Below are 26,964 nucleotides of genomic sequence, written 5' to 3'. Positions count from 1 at the left end.
GGCACAAGACCCAAGAAGATCCAGGAAAGGGAGTGAATAGGGGAAAGTACCAGCATAGCTCTGGGAATATTCCGGAAAGAGGTTAGATAATTTAAAGAAAGCCTACTCTGCTCTGGGTATCAACCACATTCGTGCTCTCTCTCTGTAGCAGTTCCAGGCTAAGGCACAGTTCAAATGGCCAGCCAGCTGGGAACAGAGCCTGTGCTGGATCACAGCAGCCCTGGGTCCTGGACCTCCTCCTGCACTTGGTGGGGATAAATGTGGGCCTGTGGCCCCAGAGGCAGGACTTCTTCCTCAGTGACGTGATGCTGAACCTCCTAGTCATGGACGAGACACTGTGCGTGGTATACCTGGGGTACACTATGGTGTCCTTTGTCCAAACGCCAATAAATCTTGCCACTATGCCTCAAACCCTCCTATGCATGGACCCTTGAAGTACATTTCCTACAATACCATGGAAGAATCCTACTTTTTTCTGACAACAGCATTTTTTTCTGTTCACCTAGAGTTTTGTTTGTAACTTCATAATGTCATATGAGAAATAATGATTTCTTTTAAAATTTTCATTTTTCCCTTTAGTTCATTTTACATTATTGCAGTATGAGGGAATTCTCTATGAATTTCCTTAAATTAATACCTACTGTAAAATATGCTGAATTAAATGCATCTTGACTAAAACAAAATATAAATTTTTATCTCAATAATTATAGGAAAAAAAGAGGTTATATGCTAACAATAAAGTATTGCACAATTTAACTATATCGATAACATTTATCAGTACACGGAACTAAATGTACCAAACTACTATAAGGAGAAAATAAAATGCTCAAGCAAACATATTACTTAAATTAGGAAAAATCCAATGTATCCAGTCTCCAAAAGTCCCTAAAGTTTCTTCACTGGGGATCATGACATAACAACAAGATGCTTTGGACATTCCCAGTACATTTGTTTTTAGCTAATATACTGGACTTCATATCTCTATTATAAGAAATTATTCCCAGAGAAAGGAGAGAATTAATAAATGTGAAATTCAGGGTGGAGTAAATACCTATAAAGCCACTGGAGATCCTTTGGCAAAGAAAAAAATATTGGCTTATGTGTATCATCATGAATATACACCGTATTCTTTCAACCAACCCAATCATATCAAATCTTTTGAGAAGCCTCCCTCTCCTCGCCAAATACAGGTTAATGATGCTTATTAAATGTTGTAGCTACAGTTATACTATTAAAATTGAACAACTGACTTTCAAAAAGTGAGGAAATGCTGTTTGGTGAGTTGAGGCTGGAGCAGTGAGGGCAGGGAGGGGGGTACTATCTGTATGAACTACCGCCTGTCAGTCAATTAAACTGAGGTAGAGCAGCAACCCAAAGCATGTAAAAATGAACTTGAAATTGGATTTCAACAACCCTAAGCTTCTGGTCGTTTGTGTCTGTTCATGTTAATACTGATTGTGGAGAACATTAGAGATGAGTGTAAGAACGGTTCTTCTGTGACACAAAGTGTCATAATCTATATTCTGTAACCTGGTTTATGGCACCATTATCTATGCTTGATGAAGTCTGAAATGAGAATGATACAAGGAGCAAAGAGTCTCTCATTAAATCCTTTGTCTTCCTCCTCAGCTAGCAGTACCCAGATAATGATCTTCCATCCCCTCCTCAGCCCCTTTCCCATGAGCACACCTTAGAAATATTTCTAAACACTGAAAAAAGGAAAAAATAAGGCACATCAGTAGAATGGAATTTCTTGCTTAAATTGTTCACCACTATTCCTGTAACTCATCAAATCCCTGGTTACGTCCTACAGAAGTGTATTTGAACCCAGGTCAGGGTTTCAGTCACCTCTTAGCCTGAGATCTCTGGCTACATTATTGCACATCACCTCTGCAACACTACAGCCCAGAAACACTGGCAAGCAGAGCAACAAGGGGAGTTTGTAAGCTGGCTAAATTGGAGACAATGACCTTTATATTTATATATAGTGGAGAATTTTTAATAAAGTTTCACACTTTTTAATATATTGTGACATTTTGAAAGCAGCATGTAGGCAATTGTAATGGTATTTTCTGTCCTTCGGGCTCATTAAAATGAGATGCTACCTGTACTCTATATAATATTGAATAAGTCTGTCTCTATTATTTCTCTGGAACTTAAAAGTAACCTGTGAACTGTACACAGTTTATAAGTTGTAGTCAACAGAATGTGATTCCAACTAAGGGTTCTTTGACAAATTAGTAATAGCTCCAAATATTTGCCCTATTTTTTTAGATTTCTCTTTATTAAGAGTATACAATGGTTTTGAATTTCATGAATGGAGTGAATTTAAACTAGCAATAGTTAATAAAAATAATACACAGTTACAAAGATAAGAGTAATGCAAAGAAAAAAATATTCACCTCCAAATACAATAGAGTTAAAACAGAATGAAATAGAAATTTAAATATAAAATTTATTTATTTATATAGAAGGAAAGAAACTCTTTAAAACATGAGTATCATCAGAAATAATCACTCATAAATTATCTGATAAATTATGAGTTAATTTACATGTAAGCAAGTGGTAAAACAATTATTGTCCTATATTACCAAATACAAACTTTTTTATTCAAAGTTAGACTGAAGGTAATTGGACATAAAGAAATAAGTTATACCCAAAGAATAAATACTTTTGGATAAACTATTTGAAGAAGGCAAACTATTCCAAGCTTCTGTAGATTTACACAAATATTAATATCAATGGCTTCAACATGTGGAAGACCTTGGCTAGTTTTTCCTACTGTGACTTCTGACACTGGTTATTCCCTCTGTAAAATGGAGATGTTGTAATCCCAATATCCTCCTTATGGGATTAGTGTGAGGTTAAATGAGATGGTTAAACCTCAATTGAAAGGCGAGACCTTAAAATGATAGTTATTATTATTGTTGTTGAATTTAACATCTGTTAAAAACAATCCAGTGAAATATTACTCACTGGAGTAATATTTCACAAATAATATTACTCACAAATCCATATAAATGGTTTTACAAGTGACCAGTGGAGATCACTCAACATGTCATTAACTTAGTTTAAATTTTATTACTCTTAAAAGAACCTAAATTAAATCATAGTTGGCCCTTGAACAACGCAGGAATTAGGGGTGCTAACCCCCTACACAGTCAAAAATTCATATATAACTTTTGACTCTTCTCAAAGTTAATTACTAAGAATTTATGTTGAACCCTGGCTGGTGTAGCTCAGTGGGTTGAGCATAGGCCTGCGAACCAAAGGATTGCGGTTTGATTCCCAGTCAGGGCACATGGGAATCGAACCCATGGGGGGACCAATGAAAGGCAACCATACATTAATATTTCTCTCCTCCTCTCTTTCCCTTCCCCTCTAAAAATAAATTTTAAAAAGATTTTTAAAAAAAGAATATATGTTGATGTGAAGCTTTACAGATAAGTTAAAGAGCCAATTAAAAATAATTTTAAAATAAAATTTAAAAAGAGCCAATTAATATCATTTGGTGTATTGTATGTACTACATACTATATTCTTACAATAAAATAAACTAGAGAAAAGAACGTGTTATAAGAATATCATAAGAAAGAGAAGAAATACACATCATTTATTGAAATATAAGTAGAACTATGCAGTTCAAACCTACATTTTTCAAGGGTCAATTGCACTTTAAAATAACCTGCAATTCAAGCACACCATGAATTGAAGATAATCTTAACTTTAATTATTCTGACTTGATGGTACTTTTCCTGCTTCTGGGTCATCCTACAAAACACTGTGGGACATGTAAAATATGTACAATAAAGCATAAGAAAAGGAAACTAATTGTCTTGCATTGGTTTTCTTGCCTTTTTTAATGGAGAAAAGTCAGCCTTTCACCAAAGGCCCCATTACTAGGAACTGGTCATACAATTCCTCATTATTTAATTAAACCATTTATAGTTCTCAGTAAATTTGAAAATCCAAAGGACATATCGATACACTGAAAAGTAGCAACTTTATAAGTTTGTTTTAACATTGACCAGATCTCTGGCCATCTCTAATTTATATAAGTATTTGAAGTATCACAAACAACAATTCAAATGTCAGATTGGAAGAGGAAGTACAAGCAAAGATTCTCACTGAATAAAACAAATTTAATCAAAGTCAAGAACCTTATCTGAATCAGAGTTTGTATTTTTTCTAGTTTATACTAAATTTGTTTGATGATTCAGTGTAAACTTCAAGTGACTCAAATGCTCTCACAAAGTTTGAGCAAATGTTAACCAACTTTAACTCTGGCAACTGATTGAAGGACAATTTCAAATAACCACCAACTATGGAGATTGAAGCAGCCCTCCCAGACTTACTCTAATTCCTACTAAATTAACCACCACCAGGGAGGGCTGGAAGGAGACAACAGCCCCCTGTACCTTGTTGTAAATCAAACTAAATTGGAGGTACTCTGATAAAAAGTAAGAGTAAATAAGAAAGGTGAGAGAGCAAAAAACTCTAGCTACTGTTTCCTGGGTCTTGATTTTATAGAATATATTAGTCACACAAAGTAGAGAAACATCTTTAGGATATTTTTTTCTTGTACCCAACTGAAGAATGAAGGAACTCAGATAAATCACAGTGCTTCTAGTCTTTCCAAGGTAGGTGGGGACAGGGATGAAGGGAAAGTAAGAGGGAAAAAGAAGAAAAAGAACTGTGATTCTGTGGGTCAGAATTACACTAAGTGATTTTTTAGTGATTACACTAAGTGAAACAAGTGCTTCCTGTGTGTCAGAATTACACTAAGGGCTTTCATGTATTAACCAACCTGAGCCTTACATCAACCAAGTAAACTTATTACTATCTCTATATTACACATGAAAAAACTAAGGCATGACATTAAGGGATTTTCTGGGGTTAGACAGTAACCAAGCAGCAATACTCTGATGTAAACTTGAGTATAGCCTACTAGATGCCTCCAGTCTTTTAAGTATTATTCCAAATGGTTTCTAATAATGACAAAAAATTAACAGTACAAACTTCTAGAAATGCTCTCAGTGGTGTTCCTATCCATACTGTCTAAACATCACTTCCTAAATGTGATAAAACTCAGTAATTTCACCCAGGTTATTATTCACCTTACAGAGATTCAAATGAAGGTAGAGATTTGTCATTGCAAAAATGTAGGTTACAATATATAAACTGAATAACTATTTACTCATGGTGATGATAATAATGAAAACACATATTAGAAAATATAATTATAATAAAATAAATAGTTTAATGGTTTGTATTAAACTAAAAACTTGTTAGGAAACAATCTTGTTTCTACTGTAATACAAGGAGGGGTCCCCTCAAAATGGAATTACCTTCTCAAGGGTGGGCCTTTTGTAATACAGGCTTCCCCCTCCAGATGAGTGTTCTAGGAACCCATGTGTATCAGTGTACCAGCTGGTGGTGTTTTGAGAGGCTGTGTTTGACTTCAGTGAATTTTTTATGAAGACTCAATGTGTTTGCTCATTTCATGATGGGAAATTGATGAGCACACCTTCCCACACCACCCTGAGTGTTCAGCAGTTTTTGACCAAAAACAGCATGACCCCCATGCCCCACCCTCTCAATTCACCTGATCTCACCCCAAGTGATGTGTTTTTGTTTCCCCAATGACAAAAAGTCCTCAAAGGGAAATGGTTTTGCAGATTTATATGGAAGAGGTGAAACAAAACACAGCAGAAGCACCAAAAGGCATCAAAATTGATGACTTAAGAAACCGTTTTGAGCAGTGGAAAAAGTGTCTCGATAGATACATTGCATCAAATGGAGAGTACTTTGAAGGTGACTAAAGCTTAAACATATAAGAATAAATGCGCAATTTGTAAATAAATAAATTCCAGATTTGTTGTGTCCCTCTTGGTATGCTTGAATAGAAGCGGAAAGTGGCCAATACAGATTATTAGGGTGAAGCCTGGTGTGTGTGTCTAGGATACTCAGAACCAACTCTAAATAATTAATTGAATCATGTGTTGACTCTGTATTTACACATTCATTATTAATCTATTTTTGCTCATAGTGAACATTGGGCTTATTTGCTAACAATTTAAGTGCAAGAAAGCAACAAATTAGTCAAAATCAACTAAACTGACAATCCTATTAGAAATGGGCGGATCATTGTTTCAAGCAAATGAGTTGACTATTGTACAATAACCACAATAAACCATTAAGAAACAAGAATGTCATTTAAGCTTTGATAATTAGAAAGACAGAAAGCAGGTGTTGACGTTTTGCTTTACTTAGCAAAATTAATCAAATCAGACCTTACTTAAGAAGGAATTTATTACAATAAACTTACCTGACATAATCTGATTTTCCACATCTAGGTTGATCATACCATCTTAACCCTTTCCACTTATGGAAAAATTCAACTAATTCAATTTAAATGACTATAAATGAGTTGCCTTCAAAGCATGCACATGCACTCATTAAAAAAAGCAGTATCTATAATTATGAAGGGACTTACATATTTGGTTTCTCGGCCAGCTGCTCTTGGAAGAGTTGTAGGCTTCTGCATGAAAATAAAAATAATTATAATACTGAAGTAATCAATAAAATACTAAAAGATCTAAATTTTGGGATAAGTGTTCACCTATCTTTTCTTATTAAGCATTCTAACCATTACTCCCTTTTTTCTATAAAAAGTCCCCTGTTCCCTTGAAAATCATTTTATTAAACTACAAAATTTTATTCAACTATATCATTTTATTACTTTTCATTACTGTTAGGTGTCAGCTTTCCAGTAAATTTACCTTTATTTATGAATGATGTTTATTTATGAATCATAATAGTTTCTTACATGATTTTTGGCTACTTCAAAACTTACATAGAAGTCTATGTACTCTCAATTCTTTAAGCTGTTCAGCTCCAAAGGTATCCTCATCCATTCCATTTCAATCACTCATTTCCAGAACCATTCCTACACTTTAATGGGAAACTTCTGAAGTTTCAATTTCTAACATTCTACTCTCAGAAATCTCCCTCCTAGCTACCATCTTAATTTCTCATATATCCCTAATGCTACATTTCTTCAGGCTCAGCCTCATTGAGACTTCAAAATTATTGACCCTTATTAACTCCATTTGGGCTTTATTAACTCTTAGTTTGTGTATATTGCATATTCTAAGTCATTTTATACCTTAATTTCTCTTGCTTCATTTTCACCTCATGAACCTACCCCACCAAACACAGACACAACCTGAGTGGACCTTATCCATTTTCTCTGAACTTATACCCAAGAAGCAAAATATTACTTGAAAAACTTTCTAAATCAAGCTAATTGATTTCACTATAAATTAATGATAACAAACTTCAAGCGAGCGTTCAATAATCCCTGGTAAGTCCCCAGTTTTTCTGTTAGAGCCTCACTTTCCCACTTCTTGAAAGGAAGTGGCTATTTAATTCATTCATCTATACAACAAATATTCTGTATCTACTGTATGCCAGGAACTGTTCTGCACACTTCAGACTTATCAGCGAACAAGAGACAAAGATACCCTGCCTCTGGGAGCTTACATTTCAGCAGGAGCTAAAATAAACAATACAATAATAAATCAGTGAATTCAATCATATGTTAAAAGGTGACAAAATTAATTACAGAAAATAGTAGAAATAAGTTGAAGGCTAGGGTAGCACATCCTTCCAAAGTAAACCTTTGCTTCTGTCCCTGCTGCACACACACACAAAAATACAGGGTCTGACAGAAGTTAGGCCTCCTGAGTATCATTGGTAGGGTAATAATGTGGATGTAATAATTTATAGTTTTAATTTGAACATTTCACCTAAAATGTCATATGGTGTGCTTTAGTATGGTATTGTTATGTTATGGAATTACATGTTTATAACTTTTTAAAGGTTTTATTTATTTATCTTTAGAGGGGAAGGGAAGGAGAGAGGGTGAGAAATATCAATGTATGGTTACCTCTTGTACATCCCTTGCCAGGAACTGGCCTACAACCCAGGCATGTGCCCTGACTGGGAATCAAACCATGATCCTCTGGTTCACAGGCCCGTGCTCAATCCACTGAGTTACACCAGCCAGGGCACATGTTTATAATTTTTAATAAAAGATTTTATACTAGAAAGGGATGCTATTTGTGCCAGACACTATGTACATATATAGTCAAGAGCTCTGAGGGTAAAAGTCAAGAGCACTCAGTGCTTACAATTTTAAACAGGACTGTCAATCTACAGAAGGTGGCACTAGAGCAAAGACTTGAAGGAGGTGAGAAAGTTGTCTGGGTGGGTATCTACATGAAAAGTAGTCCAACAAGATGAACACGTGCGAAGTTCTGGTATGAATGTCTACCTTTGAGAATGGCAGCTAAGGAACTCAAAGCAGTCCTGCCGTAATAGATAATAACAAAATTGAGCAAAATATTGGAAAACATTATATTAAAAACACTGATAAGCTAATAAGAGTGAAGAATTTGGGAGTGAATTTTGGGAGAGAGAATGGGAATCTGAAGAGAGGAGTCCGGCGTATGAGATCTGCTTTTGCCTTGGGGGTATTTGCACAAGTTGAATAGCATGAGAAGCTGATCCAAGTGTTGCTCTCAGAGGTGTAAAGAGATAAAAGTCAGAGTCTCCAGAGGCGTGATTCAGAAGATCTCACATGGAATTCGGCCTGGCCTCACATCATCTAAACATTATTGTTTAGGAAAAAAACCATCTCAAAACCTTATATTAAATTAAAGTAACCCTCTTTTGCTAGGGCTCTTGGTGTTTGACAGAAGCAAAGACAAGACTCTCTATAGTATGATAATATCATCTGAGTCTCACATGATTTCTATAAATAAATTTTCAAGTAGAATATCCAATACACAATCAGATCCAGAAAAACAGAGAGGTAAGAAAATGTGAGAATGAGCAGCAATAATATACTAAAAAAATGCACAAATAATCCAGAAATTTGTTATCTTAGAACCAGACTGTAAACCACCACACATAACCATATTGTTTGAGGTAAAAATTAAACTTGCTATTGCATACAGGGAACTAGAGAAGATAAAAAGTGGTAGAGTTGATTGCAAAAGATCAAAGATGCTGAGGCAGAATAATGGCACATTCAGGCCTCAGCAAGAAGGTGAGTAGGACTGGAGCAGAGTGGTTGGTGGAAGGGGCATGGCGCTGCATCAGGTGGCCAGGTCTCCGAGGCCCTCCCAGGTCTTGTAAGGACTCTCGCTTACATTCTGAGGGGAGTATGTAGGCACTGCTGGTTTGAAGCAGAGGAAGGTCAGAATCTGACTTATTCTTTAAAAGAATTGCTCTGTATAATATGTTCAGAATAAATTATTGTAAGGCAAGGGTATAGGGGGCTATTGTATTATCCAGCAGAACCTGAAGATGGCTCAGTAGTACATAATGTATGAAATAATCATATCCTACATATATTTTTAATATACAGCAATGGAATTTGTAATATAAAAAATGAGTAAAAGAAAAAGAAGAATAAAACTTGACACCACCATTTCTGGCCTTGAATAAATGAAAACCTGTGGCCCTGTCACTAGAAAAGGGAAGGCAGCATATGGAATAGGTTTTGTAGGAGAAAATCCAGATTTCATTTCTAAGATAGTTGCTAGAAATCTAAATTAAAATGAAGAGTAGGGGACTGGAATTTGGGAGAGAATACTGGACCAGAAATATAAATTGGAAACAAGGTGAGAACACCAAAGGAATGAATAGAGAGAGAAACGAGAAGTCCAAGCACTGAACCTAGAGCACTCCAAATTTGATAGTTTGGGAAGGAGAGAATGAAACAACAAAAGAATCTAAGAAACAAAAATGGCAAGTGAGGGAGGAGAAACACTGAGATAGCATGGTCTCTGGAAGGTACTAGAGGAATATATACTGAAGAGGATGGAGCAATCGGCTCAGATGAGTTACAAAATGGGTTTGCAGCAGTGAGGAGGACTTCCACAAACTTTGGAAAATGGTTTGGGCAGCAGAGCAGAGCAAGGTTAAAGCCTGAATGGAAGGGACTTAGGAGGGAAAATGCAAGAAGAAATGAAAGTAGAATACATAAAACTTATTCAGCATTTTTTCCAAATTCTTCCCCACTATACTGTCCCTCTTTAATTTCAGTTAAGAATTCAATTTTTTTTCACTAAAAGATACTATAATATAACTAAAAATACTAGTTATAAAATTCTTGCATTACCCACCATCAGCCCACTAACATCCTCGCATCTGTACCTCACAGTTCCTCTATTTTCTGTCCTATTACAATGTTTAATGACATTTCCAGTTTCTTATCAAAGGATATGAATTTAAACTGGGCTCTAGCTTCTATGCTCTTTCAAAGGACTTTCATTTTTCAGGATCTCTCTTTCTTTTTTTTTTAATATTTTATTTATTTATCTTTAGAGGGGAAGGGAAAGAGAGAGGGAGAGGAATATCAATGTATGGTTGCCTCTACCAAGGACACACAATGTATCATGTGTCCCCTGCTGGGAACTGGCCTGCAACCCAGGCATGTGCCCTGACGGAATCAAACTGCGATCGTGTGGTTCGCAGGCCCGTGCTCAATCCACTGAGCCACACCAGCCAGGGCAGGATCTCTCTTTCTTTTATACAAACAGTACCTCCCTTGCTTTTGTCATTTTTCAGCTTTAAAAAGCAGACACAAAATTCTTCCGTGACCACTACTGACCCAACTTTTTTCTCCCTTTCACAACCCAACATTCCAAAGTAGCTGCATTTGTTGTTTTATGTGGTCTCTCTGTGCTTATTCTTCTTTCATGCAAATTTTATTTTACTTTATATTTTATTTTGTAATTAAATTTTATTGATTATGCTATTACATTTGTCCCCATTTCCCCTCTTTGTCCCCCTCCACCCAGCATCCTCCATTCCCTCAGGCAACCCACCCACCATTGTTCACATCCATGGGTCACACATGCAAGTTCTATAGCTACTCCATTTCCTATACTGTACTTTACATCCCTATAGCTATTCTGTAACTACCTATTTGTACTCCTTAATCCCCTCAACTCTTCACCCTTTCCCCCACAATCACTCTCCCATCTGACAACCAGCAAAATGCTCTCTGTATCCATGATTCTCTGGTTTTTTTTGTTTGCTTAGTTTGTTTTTTTTAGATTCAATTGTTGATAAATATGTATTTATTACCATCTTCTTGTTCATAGTTTTAATCTTCTTTTTCTTAAATAAATCCCTTTGACATTTCATGTAATAATGGATTGGTGATGAAAAATTCCTTTAGTTTCTTCTTGTCTGGGAAGCTGTTTATGTCCTTTGATCCTAAATGATATCTTTGCTAGGTAGAACAATCTTGGCTATAGGGCCCTCCTTTTCATGAGTTTGATATTTCTTGGCAATCCTTTCTAGCCTACAAAGTTCCTTTTGAGAAATCAGCTGACAGTCTTGTGGGAACTCCACCATAGGTAATTAACTGCTTTCTCTTGCTGCTTTTAAGATTCTCTCTTTATCTGTAAACTTTGATATTTTAATTATGATGTGTCTTGGAGTGGGCCTCTTTGCATCAATCTTGTTTGGGACTCACTGTGCTTCCTGGACTTGTATGACTTCACCAAAATAGTGAAGTCTTCTTTCATTGTTTTTTCAAATATATTTCCAACTTCTTCTTTCTCTTCTTTCTGGCACCCCCTATGAAGCAAATGTTGCAATACTTGAAGTCGGTGCAGAGGATGCTGACACTATCCTCATTTTTTGGATTTTTTTGTTCTTGTTGTTCTTATTGGTTGTTTTTGCTTCCTTAAGTAGCAAATTATTGATTTGATTCTCAGTTTCACCTAATCTACCATAAATTGATTTTTGTCTCAATTACTGTATCATTCATTTATGAATGAATCTTTTTTATGTTGTTGAGGTCCTCACTGAGATCCTTGAGCATCCTTATAACTAGTGTTTTGAACTCTGCATGTGATATATTACTTATCTCCATTTTGTTTAATTCTTACCCTGGAGTTTTGATTTTTTTTATTTGGGCCATATTTCTTTGTCTCCTCATTTTGGCAGCCTCCCTGTGTTTGTTTCTATGTATCAGGTAGAGCTGCTATTATATCCTGTCTTGGTAGTTGACCTAATGTAGTAGGTGTCCTGCAGGGTCCAGTGACATAGCCTCCCCTATCACCCAAGCTGGGTACTCAAGGTGCACCCTTCATGTGGGCTGAGTATACCCTTCTCTTGTAGTTGAGTCTTGATTGCTGTTAGCAGGTAAATGGGAGTGATTCACCCAGGCCAGTCAGCTGAAAGGACTGGCTGTGACATCTGACCACCAACCTCTCTCCTCCATGAAGGATTGGCTGTGCTTGGGAAGGGTGGTGGTGCTTCAACCTGGTCTGTAGCTGTACTGAGAACACAGGCTTTAATGTTTCCTGGGTGGTGCAGGCCAAGGTCAGCCCCCAGCTGTGTTCTGCCAGAGACCGTTCTACATGAACTATAAAACATCTGAGATGGCGACTACTTGTGTTGGGCTTGGAGATTCTCAGGTGAAACCAAGCTGTGAATCTAGACTGGGTGCTGCTAGTGCCATGCCTGGGACACTTAGCAAGAGGTTGGGGGATGAGGGCTCACTGAGGTTGGTGGTTGCTTAGAGGAATTAGGAAGTTGTGAAGCATGTGCCAAGAGCATCCATTCATATAGAAAAATCACTGTTAACACTTTGGTGGGCCCATAAGTTAGATAAGACAGAGTCTCAGGGGATTTTCTTGGCAGGGAAAACAGTGTTAGCCAGGCTGATGAAGTGTCAAATATGACAGTAACCTTCAGGCTCTGTGATTCTGTCGGGGGAGGGCTCAGAAAAAAGACATTGGTTTCTGCCTACCTTTCTGTCTGGGTTAAATCTGTCCCCCAACTCTCACCTTGATGCCAGACACTGCAGTTCTTCTCTAGATGCCACTGTTGCCTTTCAAGCAACTCCAGTGCTGGAGCTTGGAGGGAGTGAGTCTGAGTAAGTCTGTGTTGGGGTTCTTTAAGAGGAACTGCTTGCAACTACAGAAATTTCTTCCACTTACTTAATCCCCACCGATTTTTGCAGCCAGAGTTATGGGAACTTATCTTGCTGGCACTGGCACCCTTGACTGGGGGGCCTGGTGTGGAACTGGGACTCCTCGCTCCCAAGGTATCCCTCCTGAATTTTTATGCACCACATGTGGATGTGGACAAGCCCATTACACATCTCTACCCCTCCTACCAGTCTGGACGGATGTAATTTTTTTTAATTTTGTTGTTGTCAGAACTCCATTCAACTTGACTTCTCATAGTTCTGAGTGATGGTTGTTCTGTATTTTAGTTATAATTTTGCTGTGATTGTGCAAGGAGGTGAGTCATATTTACCTATGCCACCATCTTGACCAGCATTTGTGCTTTCTCATTAATAACACTTTCATCACCAGAGATAAGGAATGCAAAGGGCTAGTGTAAGGAAGTAAAATTTAGCAATCGTAAAAAGAAGAATCTATGGTATCAAGGTGATCCTTCAGCTGCAACCTGATAGAAGAAGTGTGGAGAGTTAACCATAGGTTTGGACAACTAGGCAGCTTCTAATGAGTCCCTTTCCTGATTTCTTTCTTGGGAGTGACAACTGAGACAAGCACAGGATTAGAGGAGTATAGAATACCATAAGCAGAGATACAGGGAAGCAAATGTGAGAGACTATCACTGAGACTGGAAGTGGCAAGTGATAAATCATTGATATTATGCAGCTTCTATATTTTGAGACACATGCACCTCCTGCTCTCACACACACACACACACACAATCCATAACTAGGGAACCCTAGGTGTTGTAGACCACTCTGCCTGGTTTTAGGAATTGTATCTCTACCCCTTGCAGCTAAGGGTGAGGGATGACCTTTGGAATGCAAGCCACAGGAGACAAAGCTTGTCTCTGGTAGTAAACACTGCCTCAGTTTCCTCTCCCTGCCCCCAAAGCATGGTCAGAAGTCAATGATGGGTAAGACCCCTCACAGCAGGGCGGCAACCTAAGCCAGACTCGATCACTTGGGAGGCCTTCATGGAAGAACTCGGGCGGGGGGGGGGGGGCGGGTACTGCAACAAAGAGGGAGCAATGGACTCTCACCCCTCGGCTTTGACATAGCCCCAGTCCCCATGTTCTCTGGGAGAAGCACTTCCTGGCTCTAATCCCCTTAAGCCTGAATACCTGTTGGGGAGAGATGCAGCTCCTTGCCTTGCTAGAGCATATCCTGGGGAAAAATCTGGCACCACAAAGACTTCCTGATAAACCTGTGAAATCTTCTCTGCTAAGAGTGCTTTCATTAAAATGTTAAGGGTTCAAACAGGAAACCTAAAACTCTGTTCCTGACAGACTGACTCACAATAAGCCCTCAGATTTGTTTGAAATGTTATCTACTGTTTGATCCTTGCCACCCTGTAGTCTTGTGTATTAGAACCCAATAAAAGGCTATGGAGGAGGGGGCTCAAAGCCTTCTTCTTCTCGGAGAAACTGGCCGCTACTGGCCTTTTTCCCCAGAGAAACTGGCCACTGCCCATGGCCTTTTTCCTCTGGGAAAATGGCCACTTCTCCTCCTTAAGCAGATCAGAGCATATCTTGGTCATGATCTCTTTCATCCATGGCACTGGGGCGACTCGAGAAGAAAGTCACTCCCACACGTAGGAACGAGGCTTTAGCATCTTCCACCACAAGCATCAGGCAATCAGGCACACATACAGCCAAAATGGCTGATATACCCAGATAAACTTAAGTTTCCATGGAAACCTAATAGGACACTTGAAAATGGAAATACTGTAAAAGAAAAGCAATGGTCCAGCAATTTCCCGTGTAAGTCTTCACCCCAAAGAAACAGAAGCATATGAACATGCAAAGGCTGGTTTACAAATGTGCTTAGTAGCTATATTAGTAATATACTCAAATTAGAAATAACCCAATTGTCCATCAACTGGTGAATAATAAATGTACATTACAAGCATACAATGGAATGCTACTTAGCAATAAAAAGAAATAAACTATTGACACATGCAAAAATATGACTTGATCAACTCAATTGCCTTTTACTAAAAATAAAATGCCAAACCCAAGAGTCTGCATACTGTATAATTCTGTTAGCATGGCATTTGAAAAGGTGAAAGTATAGAGACAGAGATAGAGATCAGTGGTTGCCCAGCACTTGAGGTGGGGAGAGGGATATGCCACAAAGGAGCAGGAGGGAACTTTTCTCTTCAGTGGAAGTGCTTTGTAGTTTGGATGTGAGGGTGGTTACATAACTGCATGCTTTGTCAGAATCTATACACTAAAAGGGTAAATTTTACAATACATAAATTATTCCTCAACAAACCTGGCTTGAAATAAAAGAACTATATAATCTTGAAAATAAAAATTTACATAGGCATTAAAGAACAACATAGACACTGAACAAATTCTTGAACTGGAATATCAGATCAAGAAATCCTCTTGAAAGAATTAGAAAATAATAGATAGAAAAAATATATATAAAGCTTAAGAGATATGTAATGCAGAAGCAAAAGTGTCAACATCAGTACTATAAATGTCCCAACAGGAAAGAAACATGTGAAAAAAGTGACTAAGAGTTATCCTGAATCTAAGGGGAAGAAAAAAATTAAAGATTCCAAGTGAAAGGTCAAAGAAATCATCAATCCAGATACATAAGACCAAAAAAAATAGTACTTCTAGACATACCATAGGAAAAACAGTCACATTAGAGATAAAGATAAAATACTGAAAGATTATAGTACTACTTTTTAAATGATTACTCTGTTGCAGAAGAGTAAATATCATGTTGACAAAATACTTCACAAGAAAGTACTTGAGGGTTAAGAACCTGGGGTAGAAAGTGTTGAAGAGAAAAGATCTATAATTTTATGCCCAGTGAAACTATAATTTAAATGAAAGGGCAAAAAATACATTTTTAGGGACAGAGGCCATTGAATCAACACAATCAGATGTTGAATAAAATTTTCAGTAAGATTCCAACAAGAAAAAAAGAGAAAGATATGAATTTGTGAGAAATGAGATCTAAGTAAAGTATCTAAATAGAGTTATATAAAAATATAATCATAATAATTCAGCTATCAAAGTAAAAACATACTAACAAGAAGGGGTTGGAAAGAAGTATTCCAACTTATGAAAGGTAAAGACCTATATCCAAGATTGCTCTATCCAGCAAAGCTTTCATTTAGAATGGAAGGGCAGATCAAGTGCTTCTCAGGTAAGGTCAAATTCAAGGAGTTCATCATCACCAAGCCCTTATTATATGAAATGTTAAAGGGACTTATCTAAGAAAAAGAAGATTACAAACATGTATGGTAAAATGACAGCAAACTCACAATTATTAACAACCACACCTAGAACAAAAACAAACTAAGCAAACACTAGAACAGGAACAGAACCACAGAGATGGAGATCACATGGAGGGTCAACAACAGGGGAGTGGGAGGAGGAGAAAGGGGGAAAATGTACAGAGAATAAGCAGTATAGATGGTAGATAAAAAATACACAGGAGAGGGCAAGAATGGTATGGGAAATGTAGAAGCTAAAGAACTTATAAGTATGACACATGGACATGAACTAAAGTCGGGGAATGTGGGTGGGAGAAGGTGTGCAGGGTGGAGGGAAGTGAAAGGGGGAAAATGGGACAACTTTAATAGCATAATCAGTAAAATATATTTAAAAAAAACTAACAAATTATATATGTCTAAATGTATAACAATTAAAAACATGTAAAAGTGAAAGAGCTATAGTATTTATCTAATTTGGGGGAAAATATTTGTAAGCTTTAAAAATGATAGGAAAATAAACATAATTATTGTCTTTAATAAATTATATGTAACTACAAAAACAAAAATATAAAGTAAAATTTTCAAAAGTTTCAAACTAGTAAATGTCAAAATATCCAAAGAAACCAGAAAAGATAAAGAAAACATTTTAAGTAGAAAATATAAAGTAAGATCACAGAAATCAGTATTAACCAATAAGAATTACAATAATTATAAAAGACTTAAGGTCCCAGATAAAGAAAATCTCAGATTGAAAATAAAAGTGATATCCAGAAATGTTGTTCAAAAGAAAAAAACAAGAGGGTACATAAAGAAAATATAAACTAATAGAAATTGATTTTTAAAGGTAATAATAAACCAATAAAAAATTAACAAAACATGAATTAAAAACTACATATATAGTGACTTCCGCCAAGATGGAGGCATAGGTGGAAACACTGTGCCTTCTCCCACAACCAAGTCTGAATACAACAAAGGTTTGGAGAACAAAGACCCAGCCAAAGGACAGAAAATTGAATTATACAGAAGTCCGACTACATCTAACCTTTCAACGGGACAGTAAGAGAGGCGGAGCCAGCAGCGAGCAGGGTCGGGCAGGACAGATTCCCCGAACTAGGCCCGCAAGTGGCCCGGACCCAGTCAGGGTGTGGAGCAGACTGACAGCGGTCGCATATTCGCGCACAGTGAGACGGACCACAGAGGCCCCAGGGGGCGAGGGCTGACGGCGGTGGCACACTCGCGTGCAGTGGGACGAAACGCGTGGGCCCGGTAACGGTGGCAGCTGCGGCACTGGTGGGGGCCGTGGCGGCAGCCGGCAGACGGGACGCCATTGTCCCTCTTTGACCCCGCCCCCACATACAACGTCACAACCCAGCGACTGAGTTGCCCTGCTCTAGCGAACACCTTAGGGCTCCGATCCTGCTACGGGACAGGAACGAACAGCCCAAAAGATGGCGCAAGAAGAACTCAAAGTCCCAGAGCCAATAACTCTAAACAACCAAGAGATTGCCAGCCTCTCAGATGCACAGTTCAAGACACTGTTTATCAGGATGCTAACAGAACTGGTTGATTATAGTCACAAATTAGAGGCACATATGAAGGCTAAGCTAATTGAAATGAAGGGAGATGTCCAGGAAACCAATAGTGATGGAAAGGAAACTGGGACTCAAATCAATGGAATGGACCAGAAGGAAGAACAAAACATCCAACCAGAAAGGAATGAATAAATGAGAATTCAAAAAAATGAGGAGAGGCTTAGGAACCTCCAGGACATCTTTAAACGTTCCAACATCCAGATTATAGGGGTACCAGAAGGCAAAAAGAAACAGCCACGAGCAGAAAACTTATTTGAACAAATAATAAAGGAGAACTTCCCCAGTCTGGCAAAGGACATAGACTTCCAGGAAATCCAGGAAGCTCAGAGAGTGCCAAAGAAGTTGGACCCAAGAAGGAACACACCAAGGCACATCATAATTACAGTAGCCAAGACTAAAATGAAGGAGAGAATCCTAGAAGCAGCAAGAGATAAAGGGATAGTCACCTACAAAGGAGTACCCATCAGACTGTCAGCGGATTTCTCAAAAGAGACCTTACAGGCTAGAAGGGGCTGGAAAGAAGTATTCCAAGTCATGAAATCCAAAGACCTACATCCAAGATTGTTTTATCCAGCAAAACTTTCATTTAGAATGGAAGGACAGATAAAGTGCTACTCAGATAAGGTCAAGTTCAAGGAGTTCATCATCACCAAGCCCTTATTATACGAAATGCTAAAGGGACTTATATAAGAAAAAGAAGATGAAAAATATGAACAGTGAAAGGACAGCAAACTGACAGTTATTAACAACCACACCTAAAACAAAAGCGAACCTAGAGGACAGCTAGATCAGGAGTGGAACCATAGAAATGAAGAACACATGGAGGGTTAGCAACAGGGGAGTGGGAGGAGTAGAAGGGGGGAGAAGGTACCGAAAATAGCATAGATGGTAGGTAGAAAATAGATAGGGGGAGGGCAAGAATAGTGGGGAAAATATAGAATCTAAAGAACTTGTGACACATGGTTATAAACTAAGGGGGGGGGAGAATGGTGGGGGAGGGAGTGTGTGGGTGGAGGGGAATGAAGGGGGGGAATAGAACAACTGTAATGGTATAATCAATAAAATATATTTTAAAAAACTACATATATATTACCTATATAAGGCCACCATTTTCATACTACACAAAAACACAACCTTAGGTTCAAAAGGATTATAAATGCTAGTAAAGGTTATTAAGAATAAAAAAGAATGAACACCAACACATAAGAAACAGCAATACAGCTTCAAAATATATGTCAAATCTAATAAATACTTCTCTAGCCCTATCTTTCTCTTCCTCTTGGCAGCCATCCCCCCAACTATATCCTCTTTAATGCTCTTTTCTTATAGCTTCCATAACACCATAGTGCTCTGATTTTATTGTAATGAGTTTTCTCCTCCTTTTCAGGCTTCTGCTCCACCTCTTTATTGGACTTGAGATGTTCCATTCCCTGGAGCTCTGTACAGGGCACTCCCAAAACTCATGTGTTGGCCATCCCAGAGATCTCTTCTACTACCTCCACATACTTATGTTTAAGTCCTCTGTAAGCCACACTGCAAAGTCATCCTATCCAAAACGAACATGAGCTCTCTTTCCTCTCCCACACTCTGCCCCCTTCACAGTCTTCTGTGCTCAAGGAAGAGAGCTGGAGCTCACTCATGATTCTTCTCTCCTTCACACTCACATCCGAACCTGCAGCGAGTCTGAAAAATCTCTCACACCCGCACACTGCTCTCTAGCTATGAACCCAACCCATGTAGGCTATCTTCATCAACTGTCTCTCTGACCTCAGTAGCCTCCTTGCAGCAGCTGCTGTGATCTTTTTCAATGGTATCATATAATTTCCCCCATATTTTTATGTCTTCTCATTTTTCTTGGAATCCACACTTGATGCCATGGCCCAGAAGTATGTTCACTGTCTTTCTAGTCCATTTCTCAACCTTATTTTACACAGTTCACCCCTGGCTCATTACGCTTCAACCACACTCGTCTTCATCTTCACACACATTGAACGCTTTCCTGACTCAGGAAATCTGCCTGTGCCTCTCTACCTCTCTACCTGAAAGCTGTTCTCCAGGATCTTTCCCTGGTTGGCTTCTTTCCATCTTTGATCTCAGCCTGAATTTTACTTTCTGATTACCACATTCAAAATATACTCCCCCACCTGGGTAACTCCATTTTGTTTACCATTACTTCCCTAAGGCCTCACAGGGCCAGGCCCATAGTAGGTACTTAATAAATATTCATTGAATGAAATAATTGCCTTAGTAACAGTGACTTAATGTTTTTAAACATTATAAGCATTCAATATTTAAAATAAATCAGTAATAAAGATAGTTATTCACATGATACTTTTTAAGTTCTATTCATATCATAGTTAATATAATATAGGATATATTAATGTTTAGAAATAAGATTAAAACTATATTTTAAAATTTACATAGTATTTAAACAAAGTTTTATATTTTTTATTAAAAGATATAAAAAATATAATCTTTTGATTAAAATACAAAATATATACAACTAAATAGATAATAAACACAGAAACTACAATTATTCATTTGAGGGTCCTCTCTGATAAAATAGAATTTCTTGATACTGATAATTAATGGTTACTGGGTTTCTGCATTTTTACTAATGGCTATTTGTCTATAATGCCCCAATCAATAGTTAGGCTTACTCTTCTAATTATAAGCAATCTTTACATTTAAAACCTAGTTTACACACAGTATCCAATTTTTAAAAGGAACATACACAAAGTATACCAATTCCCAGAGAGAATATAAGGCTGACAAAAAACTAACCATTATCAATAAAGAAAAAAACACAACCCATTTTGAAATTTGGATGAGTAGGTCTGTATTAAGCTCTCAAAAAATTGGAAAAAATGTGTGGTATTTTATTCCAACAAATGAAAATAGCTACGTTATAAGAAGGAAATATTTAATTATGTAAATACAAAATTAATCATTTAGTAGTACTCTAACAATCTAAAATATCCAAGCTTCTGTTCCTCTGAGTCAGTGAAGTAGATTCCATCAACCAAAGGAAATACTATTCTAGAAATAATACCTGTGTTAAAGCTCTTAGGCTAACACTACTTTAGTCTACTTCATTTTCCACTTCTACAACTCTAAGTGGCTGTGAATTATGTAAGTTCTAGAGACATGGTTTGAGAGGAGACCAGTTAACAAATTGTACATATAGCTTCTAAAAATGCCAACATATAATATAGCCCATTATGTTGGCTTTCAAAGTTTTTGAACTCGGCCGTGGTTAGAAACAGATCTTACTTTACAACCTTGTACAAATATGCCTATATATGTATATGTAAACGAACTGAAATAAATTCCAATACTACCAACACAACCTGGAAAAGAATCTGGTATTTTACATTTCTAGTGTTCTATTTTTTAAATGCAGTTTGCTAACAACAACAACAGAAAGCTAGTTGCTATCTATTAAATTAATTTCCCAATTCCCTACTGGACTTTGACCTGCAGTTTAAAAATCACTGATATAGAAACTTTTATGATTCAGTAAATTATATTAAATGAATACATACTTTGATAGTGTTAGAACCCAACAATGTCTGTAGGGAACTTGAAGGAGAATCAGAAGAATGCTGGAAAATAAAAAGAACAAGGCTGTGATACATCACACTCAAACAGAGGCAAATGAACAGAAGCAAAGCAAATGTTTGAATTGCACATTCTAGTCTAAGGCATTACCATAGACAAGGAATCCTGTAAGACCTTATCAATGGTAGCACAGAGCTCTTCAGTTTGCTGCCTGAGCTGTGCAGGGGAACAAAACTGGAAGAATTGAAACCAGGCACTGAGTTAGCAGAGAGTTTTGGGATTGCACTTCAAACGCAGGGGTAATACAAAGTCATTACCTCCAGAGGTAGGTCTACTGTGTTGTCCTTGGAGACACTTTCAGTCTTGGCTGGTTCATCTAGTGCCTAGTGATAAATGAAATAGTTCTTATGTGAGGCTTTTAGGCAAATATAAATGTCATTAAAAAGTGTCTTCAGAGAAATCTTTTTATATCTCAATATTTCCAAGAAAAAAAATCTCTGAATAATTTGATGAGCTCTTCTCTGTCATGGAGGCATTTTCCACATTGATCTAGTTTCTCTTGTGGAATCAATATCTCTATTATAAGATGTTAGAATAAAGAAAAGAGGCTGTGTTTTTAAATATGAAAATTAGAACGTGGACATCTTATACATCCAGATGAGCCTTATTTCCTTCCAATAAGTCACCTTGAGAAACTACGCACTGAGATAAGAATGATGTAGACATTTCTCAAAATTTTACAAAAACTGTTTTGAGGAAATGCATCAGCACCAGTTTATAAGAACCATGCACATGAAATTAAAAAAAAATTATTTTATCTTGCCTCATTTTTAATTATTTACATCCAGTAGCTACCTTACTCAGTCTCAAGTGACATTTATCTTCTAAATAAAGCACACTTTTTATTTATTGTGATAAATCAAAAATATGTAAATGGAGAGAATAAGATAACACTCATGTTCACTGTGTTCACTTCATTTGGGATACGAGGTAAAATATTACAAAATAACAGAAGCCAGAATGCACTCCTCCCTACCTGCTTCTTCTCCCTCTTCATGAGAGAAGTAGCCATTCTCACTCATTTTGTGGTTATCATCATATGTATGTCTTTGTTTTATCATATTAATATATGCATACATTATTAAACAATATACTATTTAGTTTTTTGCCCTGTGTTAGTAAAACATATGCTTCTAGAACTTGCTTTGTTTTTTGTTGTATTTTTCAACTACTTTGGTGAATTATGACTGACACAAAAACCCATATTTAATGTATGTAACTGATGAATTTGGAAATAAGTATACATCCATAAAACCATCTCCACAATCTAGGTTATAAATATATTCATCACCACTGAAAATTCCTTCCTACCTTATTACTTTTTCCATGTAGTTATTTGTTCAGTCTTTCACTTATACATAGGATTCCATTATATGAATATTCTACACAAAAATGGATACTTTCTTCTGTTGCTGGATATTTTTATGGTGTCCCCAATTTTCACTCTTATAAACTGTAATAACTATAATCTGTGTACACATTTCTTTTTAAAAAAGATTTTATTTATTTATTTTTAGAGAGGGGGAAGGAGGAAGAGAGGGAGAGAAACATCAATGTTCGGTTGCCTCTCGGGCACCCTCTACTGGGGAGCTGATTTGCAACCCAGGCACATGCTCTGACTGGGAATCCAACCCGCAACCACACATTGATGTTTCGCAGGCTGGTGCTCAATCCACTGAGCCACACCAGCCAGGACTACACATTTCTTTAGACACATGTTTGTAGTTTTAAGATTACCATACCTATGTAATAGTGTAATCATAGAGAGTCACTTTTATCAGATATTCTCAAAGTGTTCTTTAAAACAATTGAATAATTTTTAAAATTTATTTAATTCTTTTTCAAGTACAGTTTTCTGTCTATTACTCTCATCCCATCCCACCCTCCCATGCTTCCCCTCTCCCTCCCATTTCCACCCTTCTCAGTTGTTGTCCATGTATCCTTTATATATATTGCTCTAAATCCCTCCCATATTTCCCCTGAAACTCCCTCCCCTCTTTCCTCTGGTCACTGTCAGCCTGTTCTCTATTTCAGCGTCTTTGGTTATAATTTGCTTGCTCGTTTGTTTTGTTGTTAAGCTTCCTGTTAAAGGTGAGATCATATGGTATTTGTCCTTCAACACCTGGCTTATTTCACTCAGCATAATGCTTTCCAGTTCCATCCATGTTGTTGCAAAAGGTAGGAGCTCCTTCTTTCTCTCTGCTGCATAGAATTCCATTGTGTATATGTACCATAGTTTTTTGATCCATTCATTACTGACGGGCACCTAGGTTGCTTCCAACTCTTGGCTATTGTAAATTGTGCTGCTATGAACATTGGGGTGCATATGTTCTTTGGGATTGGTGTTTTAGGGTTCTTAGGATACAATCCTAGCAGTGGAATTGCTGGGTCAAAAGGCAGGATAATTGAATAATTTTACACTTGTCATAGTGATAAATGGCAGTTCTTGTTTTCACACTTAATCAAATTGTTAACATCCTGATATACATGTAGTATCTCTCTTTGGTTTTAGATTTTATTTCCTTGATAATTTGTGAGGTTGGGCGTCTTTCTTATGTTTATTCCCCTCTTGTTCATTGACATTGTTTCATTTGTCATTTGCATAGATGAAAGCTGTTCTATATTCTGCTTCTTTCTATGCATCAACAGCATACTTTTAGAACATAAATTCATAGAAAGACTTGCTATCTAATGAGGCGGACAGCAGATTTCTACTCTTCAAAAATACCTTACCTAATTCTTAGCCGTTTCCTCTTTTACTCTAACTATATGAGACATTTGTCAAGATGGGACACCCTATCACTTTGCACATAACTTAAGGGGATAGCATCATAATTACTTTTTTACTGTATCTCCACAATACTGGACCATTTGTCCTATTACAATTGGGAAAATATAATAATTATTTTTGTAGCCTCAGGAAAGAGCACATGATATATGCTCAGTAAAGATATTTAGGGGTAGATTGAAAAGGTAAATTGACAAATAAATGGACTTAAATGAATATGTAAATAAAAATGTGATTTTAATACTTCTCAGTAAAATGCTATAGAGAAGTGATTTAAACTTTTTAAATATTTTAACCAATATTTTTTCTATATTTCATTAAATTTGTTTATCATCAAAGATCTGAGCATGTGATCAGTGCTAATTTAATGAGAATATTGTTTCAGATAAAGCCAAATAAGGCTAATATCCTTATTATTCTGTTGGAACTTATAATAGGCAAACACAACTTTCACTGGGCTATTTAAAATTTTGAAATTTGCTCAAGTAATGAAAAGAAAATGATCTACTCAGGATGATTGGAAAATTGGGGTAGATAATGGCTTTAGGTCATTAATGTGCTGAAACTTTGAAATGGGGACAACTCTAAGACTGCATTAAAATTTGGAAGGGGGCTATTTTGAGTATAAATAGCCTCAAAATGTACTAGAATTGATTTTTTGATTGACAAGAAGTTATCAAACATATCATCTTAATCCACTCCTTCCAACAGCCATAAAAAGTAGTTTCTTTCTCTGTAATACAAAAATGTATTAAAATAAAATATATTCAATATCCATTAATAAGAAATATGGCCATAGATTGTTCTGTCACAGCTTAGCCAGCAGAACTGTATTGATATTTCTTTATATTTATTCATTTTGAGTGAAGTTTTCTCAGAACATTTTCCAATAAAAAATTTTTATTAAAAACATGTTTTGCTACCAAATTGGATGATGGCCAACTGAGGCATAATTGGGACATGCTGGAATTCTCTTTTCAAAGCTTCTTAACTAATATAAGTTATCAGAAATATTCTTATTAAAAGTAGCTATATTTTGCTTTGGCAGCCAACTTTGGGGCCCCATTTTTTTAAAAAAAAAGATATAGTAAATCTGACTTTTAAGATGAAATAATTTTTCAGCTCAATACTAAATTATTATTAATAGCTAAGAATTATGAGCAAGCATTGTAAATCAAAGTCCTCATGGGGATACATGCCAACAAACTGTGACATGCATGCCCCCAGCAAAGGGAACATCTTTGATGGAATTGCAAACAATTTTTATTCTGATATATTAAATCAGTCTAACCTACTTTCTTTGGAAATAGAATTAAGTTTTAAAAAGAACCCAAAGATAGAATACATTAGATACAGTCTAAATAGAATTAGAAACTCACAGCTTTCAAAGGAAGAATAATATAAAGGGGCCTGTAAACTTTCTGTATTGCCTGGGCTATCCAATCAAATTGGATTTCAAAAATTTCATGGGAGACTTACTATATATTTTATTAAGGATCAAATTACCCCCGCCTCAATATGATTCATGCTAAACCTAAATGCTCTTATACTTTGTTAATCTGACCAGTGATTTAGTGGAAAAAAATCCTCTGAGGACTACAACAGTTTTGCTTGATTTTTTTAGTGGTAAATATGAAACTACCTGTAAGACTGAAAAGAGTCTTGGCAAAATAAATTTCACCTGGGTTATATTTGGTTGAACATTCAGGACGAAATAGCATTCAAATATGAAGAAAAGGGAGAAATGTGCACGGTAAGCCAAAGGAACATCCACATATATAAAATACCTCTTCTTTAAAGAATATTTGTCATTAAATTATTGTCATATGATTGGTTTAAAAATTTCAAAAATTGGGGAAACCAACTTGGCACTTTTAATCCCAAGATCTTTGGAGGGTTACACGTCTGTTCCTCCCAACAGAAGAAAAGAACTGTTTGCAAACCATTACAGGCAGTATCAAACCCATCCAACAAAGCTCAGTGGCAGGAGACCCCGTACTTCTCCTTCATTTAATCAAAGGTATCAGAAGGGCGTTTCTTATTTCCACCTCCTCCTCTGCAACTCACCTCATATCTTTCAGCAGCTCAAGAAATCAGCAGCTGGTTTTGTAATTCCTCGCTCAGCAAAGTCTTCTCAGAGCTAAATCATTTCCTATTTCCTTTCATTGCTCTTCAACTAAAAAAAAACACTTCTGTTGCTCTAAGTTAATGAGAATTTGAATGTATTTTAGCAAGTAATGAAAAAAGGATTATAGACAGGGATCCCAAATCATCGCCTCTTCCTCAGTGTTTCACTTCAGCTAGTTGATGTTACCCCTGCCTGAGGAGGAGGGAGAGGTTAGGGGATGATCAGATCCCATCTGAGGTCCAGTGCAGCCACTTACTGGCCTTGCTGCTTTGTGATGCTACTGGACATCTCTCAGCATCAACATCTTCACAGAAGGATGAGCCTAGTATTCAGCTCTGTGTCTGATACACTCTAACAGTCCATGCGGTGGCCACTGAGACTGTAATCTCTCTCTAATTGTAAAAGATGCCAAGACTAAAACCCACATGCTTCCCTTGTAGCAGAAAGTCCTGCGTATATTTTCCACGGAAGCAAAATTGATGAGGCTTATTCTACCATAAAAGAAGATGCTGATTGCCATACACAAGACTCCTTTGTTTTTATA

At 36.8% G+C, this 26,964-nt stretch overlaps 1 protein-coding gene across 8 annotated transcripts in view; it reads right to left on the bottom strand.

Moving 5' to 3' along the window:
• Nucleotides 1-26,964, bottom strand: part of MLIP (muscular LMNA interacting protein) — a 232,289-nt gene that overhangs the window by 70,713 nt on the left and 134,612 nt on the right. For 7 of the 8 annotated variants that reach the window (XM_037055051.1, XM_037055065.1, XM_037055077.1 and 4 more), the window contains 4 exons: nucleotides 21,762-21,827; nucleotides 21,595-21,678; nucleotides 21,429-21,488; nucleotides 6,496-6,540 (listed from right to left, as the gene is read on the bottom strand). In XM_037055051.1, the coding sequence (XP_036910946.1) occupies nucleotides 6,496-6,540; nucleotides 21,429-21,488; nucleotides 21,595-21,678; nucleotides 21,762-21,827 (255 nt within the window). The remainder of the gene's footprint in view (nucleotides 1-6,495; nucleotides 6,541-21,428; nucleotides 21,489-21,594; nucleotides 21,679-21,761; nucleotides 21,828-26,964) is intronic. The other variant, XM_037055069.1, reaches the window with a different exon arrangement.

The sequence above is a fragment of the Sturnira hondurensis genome, unplaced genomic scaffold (assembly GCF_014824575.4).
Source record: "Sturnira hondurensis isolate 20B ecotype Veracruz unplaced genomic scaffold, ASM1482457v3 Scaffold0000880, whole genome shotgun sequence".
Taxonomy (NCBI): Eukaryota; Metazoa; Chordata; class Mammalia; order Chiroptera; family Phyllostomidae; genus Sturnira; species Sturnira hondurensis.
The sequence above is the reverse complement of the archived record's forward strand: the minus strand, read 5'-3'. Positions and strand labels throughout refer to the sequence as shown.